This window comes from Cyprinodon variegatus, unplaced genomic scaffold, assembly GCF_000732505.1.
Source record: "Cyprinodon variegatus isolate N-32 unplaced genomic scaffold, C_variegatus-1.0 Scaffold181, whole genome shotgun sequence".
In the NCBI taxonomy this organism is placed as follows: Eukaryota; Metazoa; Chordata; class Actinopteri; order Cyprinodontiformes; family Cyprinodontidae; genus Cyprinodon; species Cyprinodon variegatus.
Genome location: NW_015150634.1, coordinates 638,278 through 640,466, shown reverse-complemented (window position 1 = coordinate 640,466; position 2,189 = coordinate 638,278). Strand labels below are relative to the sequence as shown.

General features: G+C 39.0%; 1 protein-coding gene across 1 annotated transcript in view; it reads left to right on the top strand.

Annotated features, from left to right (window-relative positions):
• rnf17 (ring finger protein 17) overlaps window positions 1-2,189 on the top strand; it is a 46,313-nt gene that overhangs the window by 9,232 nt on the left and 34,892 nt on the right. Inside the window, exons 9-12 of the mRNA XM_015378892.1 lie at window positions 350-424; window positions 653-942; window positions 1,027-1,107; window positions 1,614-1,772. Coding sequence (XP_015234378.1) covers window positions 350-424; window positions 653-942; window positions 1,027-1,107; window positions 1,614-1,772 — 605 coding nt within the window. The remainder of the gene's footprint in view (window positions 1-349; window positions 425-652; window positions 943-1,026; window positions 1,108-1,613; window positions 1,773-2,189) is intronic.

Sequence of the window (2,189 nt, the reverse complement as noted above, 5' to 3'; positions counted from 1 at the left end):
CTTCTTGCTGTCTGCTGACATTCAAATAATGGAGGTCCATGGGGCCCGAGGCAGAAAGGTCCATAAAAGTCCACAAAAAACGTTTCAATATTCCTCCATACTGCTCGTCCAATGTATTCCAAGTGTCCTGAGTGGGTAGCATCCAGAATTTACTCGAAACGAAGTCATTTAGAATGTTTTTAGAGCATAAAAATCGAGCTAACAGCGACCTGAAGACCTGTAAGCCGGTCAGACCAAAAAAGGACGGCTTTAAAAACGACTTACAATCCAGGGGAGACAACTGAGTGCAAATGTTAAGTCTTCTGTTTCTTTGGTCTTAAAATATTTCTCATGCATGCTTGTGTTGCAGCTACGTTTTTCAGTCTGAGAATCTGAGCAACTGTTTGAAGTTGTCAATAAAAATGGAGTCCAACAGCTCAAACACGTGAGTTTAAAAAATAATATTGAAGCAATTCCATTTTTGATTGTGTTTCTTTTTTTTTCTTTCAACTCACCATGAATCACTAGTAAAATACTACTCGTTGGCCTGATATTTTTTTTATTTTTCTATTGGTTTCTTTTTTTTTAGGTATACATATTCTAGAATAAACCAGGTTCTTTGTTTACCTTGTATTTCTGTGGTGACAGATAGCTTTTTTTTCTTTTTATTAAGTGTAAGCATGCGCCCACTGGAAAACCACCAGTCAGACATCCCCATCAAAAACTCTTCATTGGAACCCGGCAAGGACCAAAACGGCTGTTCCAGTTCACCCAGTAGAAAGCTTCCCCTCCACGAAAACTGCAAACCAAACAGCATCTTGACTGATGCCTCTTCAACTCAAAGCTCCCATCAAGAGCAAAAATCTACCCCCAAAATCAGCCTCTCACAATACAGCTCCTTCTCAGACCTTTCAAACGAGGATGTTATTGTTGAAGATGTCTTGGGTGATTACTCCGAGTCAGGTTTGTAAATCCATCAAACAACCTGTTTAGTTTAATATCAAATTGAAGAGATCTTAAAGTTTTTGACTTTATGTCTTTCTGCAGTTACTCCAACTGGTCCTTCAATGGCCAGCATTTACTGGAGATCCATATGGAAACAAAAAAATGACCTGAGTCGCAACAAGGGTAAGAAGGGCATCCCTTCCCTCATTATTCCATCCAGATTAAATAATTTAGTCTTGATGAATAGATCTCAAACCTTTTTTTTTTTTATTAAATTCAATTCAGTTTATTTATATAAATTCTCACAACACGTCATCTTAAGGCACCTTACATTTTACCAGATCATCCAGCCAAATAGATTCAAAGTTTTCTAAGGAAAACCAGTTGATTGCATCGATTCATTGACTCGAATGCAATCCCTCACACTAAGCATGCTTGTAGCGACAGTGGAGAGGAAAAACTCCCTTTTAACAGATAGAAACCTCCAGCAGTACCAGGCTCTGTGTGAGCGGCCATCTGCCGAGGCCGACTGGGGTTCAAGGAGACAGAATCAGAGACACAAAAAGCAGCTGTTAAAGGCGGCATTTTTAACACTCACTTCCCCTCACCGGCTCTCAATATTGTCTGTTTTGTTCTCCAGCTCTTAATTTTTTTGTGTGTGTTTTGTATCACTGGCTTTTTTGCTTTAGTTACTCAGTGGGTGGTGGTGAGCCATGTTGTGAATCCAAGTTACTTCTATGTCCGCCCTGTGGTTGAGAGGAAGGAAAGTAAGATTCTTTCACAGAGGATAAAGGAACTCTGCTGTGGGGACGGCTGCCTCTTTACACTGAAAGACATTATAGAGAAAGGTAAGCTTTGTGTGTGTGTGTGGGGGGGGGCTGTATGTGTGTCATCCTTAAAATTCAAATAGAAAACACATACTTAGTTTTTTATTTGATAGTATTTAAAAAGGAAATACATCACAAGTGAAAAAAATGTTCAGCATTTTTGTTGTTTATAGCATAAAATATTTCATTATGATAGCAGAGGACCCAAAATTCCTCATTCGGTCACGTGACCCACTGAGGAATGGCGTGACGTCAGTTTAGTCAGGAATTAGTAATTTTACATAATGAATCAATATTAGCTCCATAAAGGATAAAAAGTCCATTACCTTTGTGATGGACTTTTTAATCCTTTAACGAGGACAAATACGAAGCAATTAGAGTCTTAAGGCTGATTTATACTTCGACACTAGGTCGTCTGCATAGGTGTCACAGTGAACG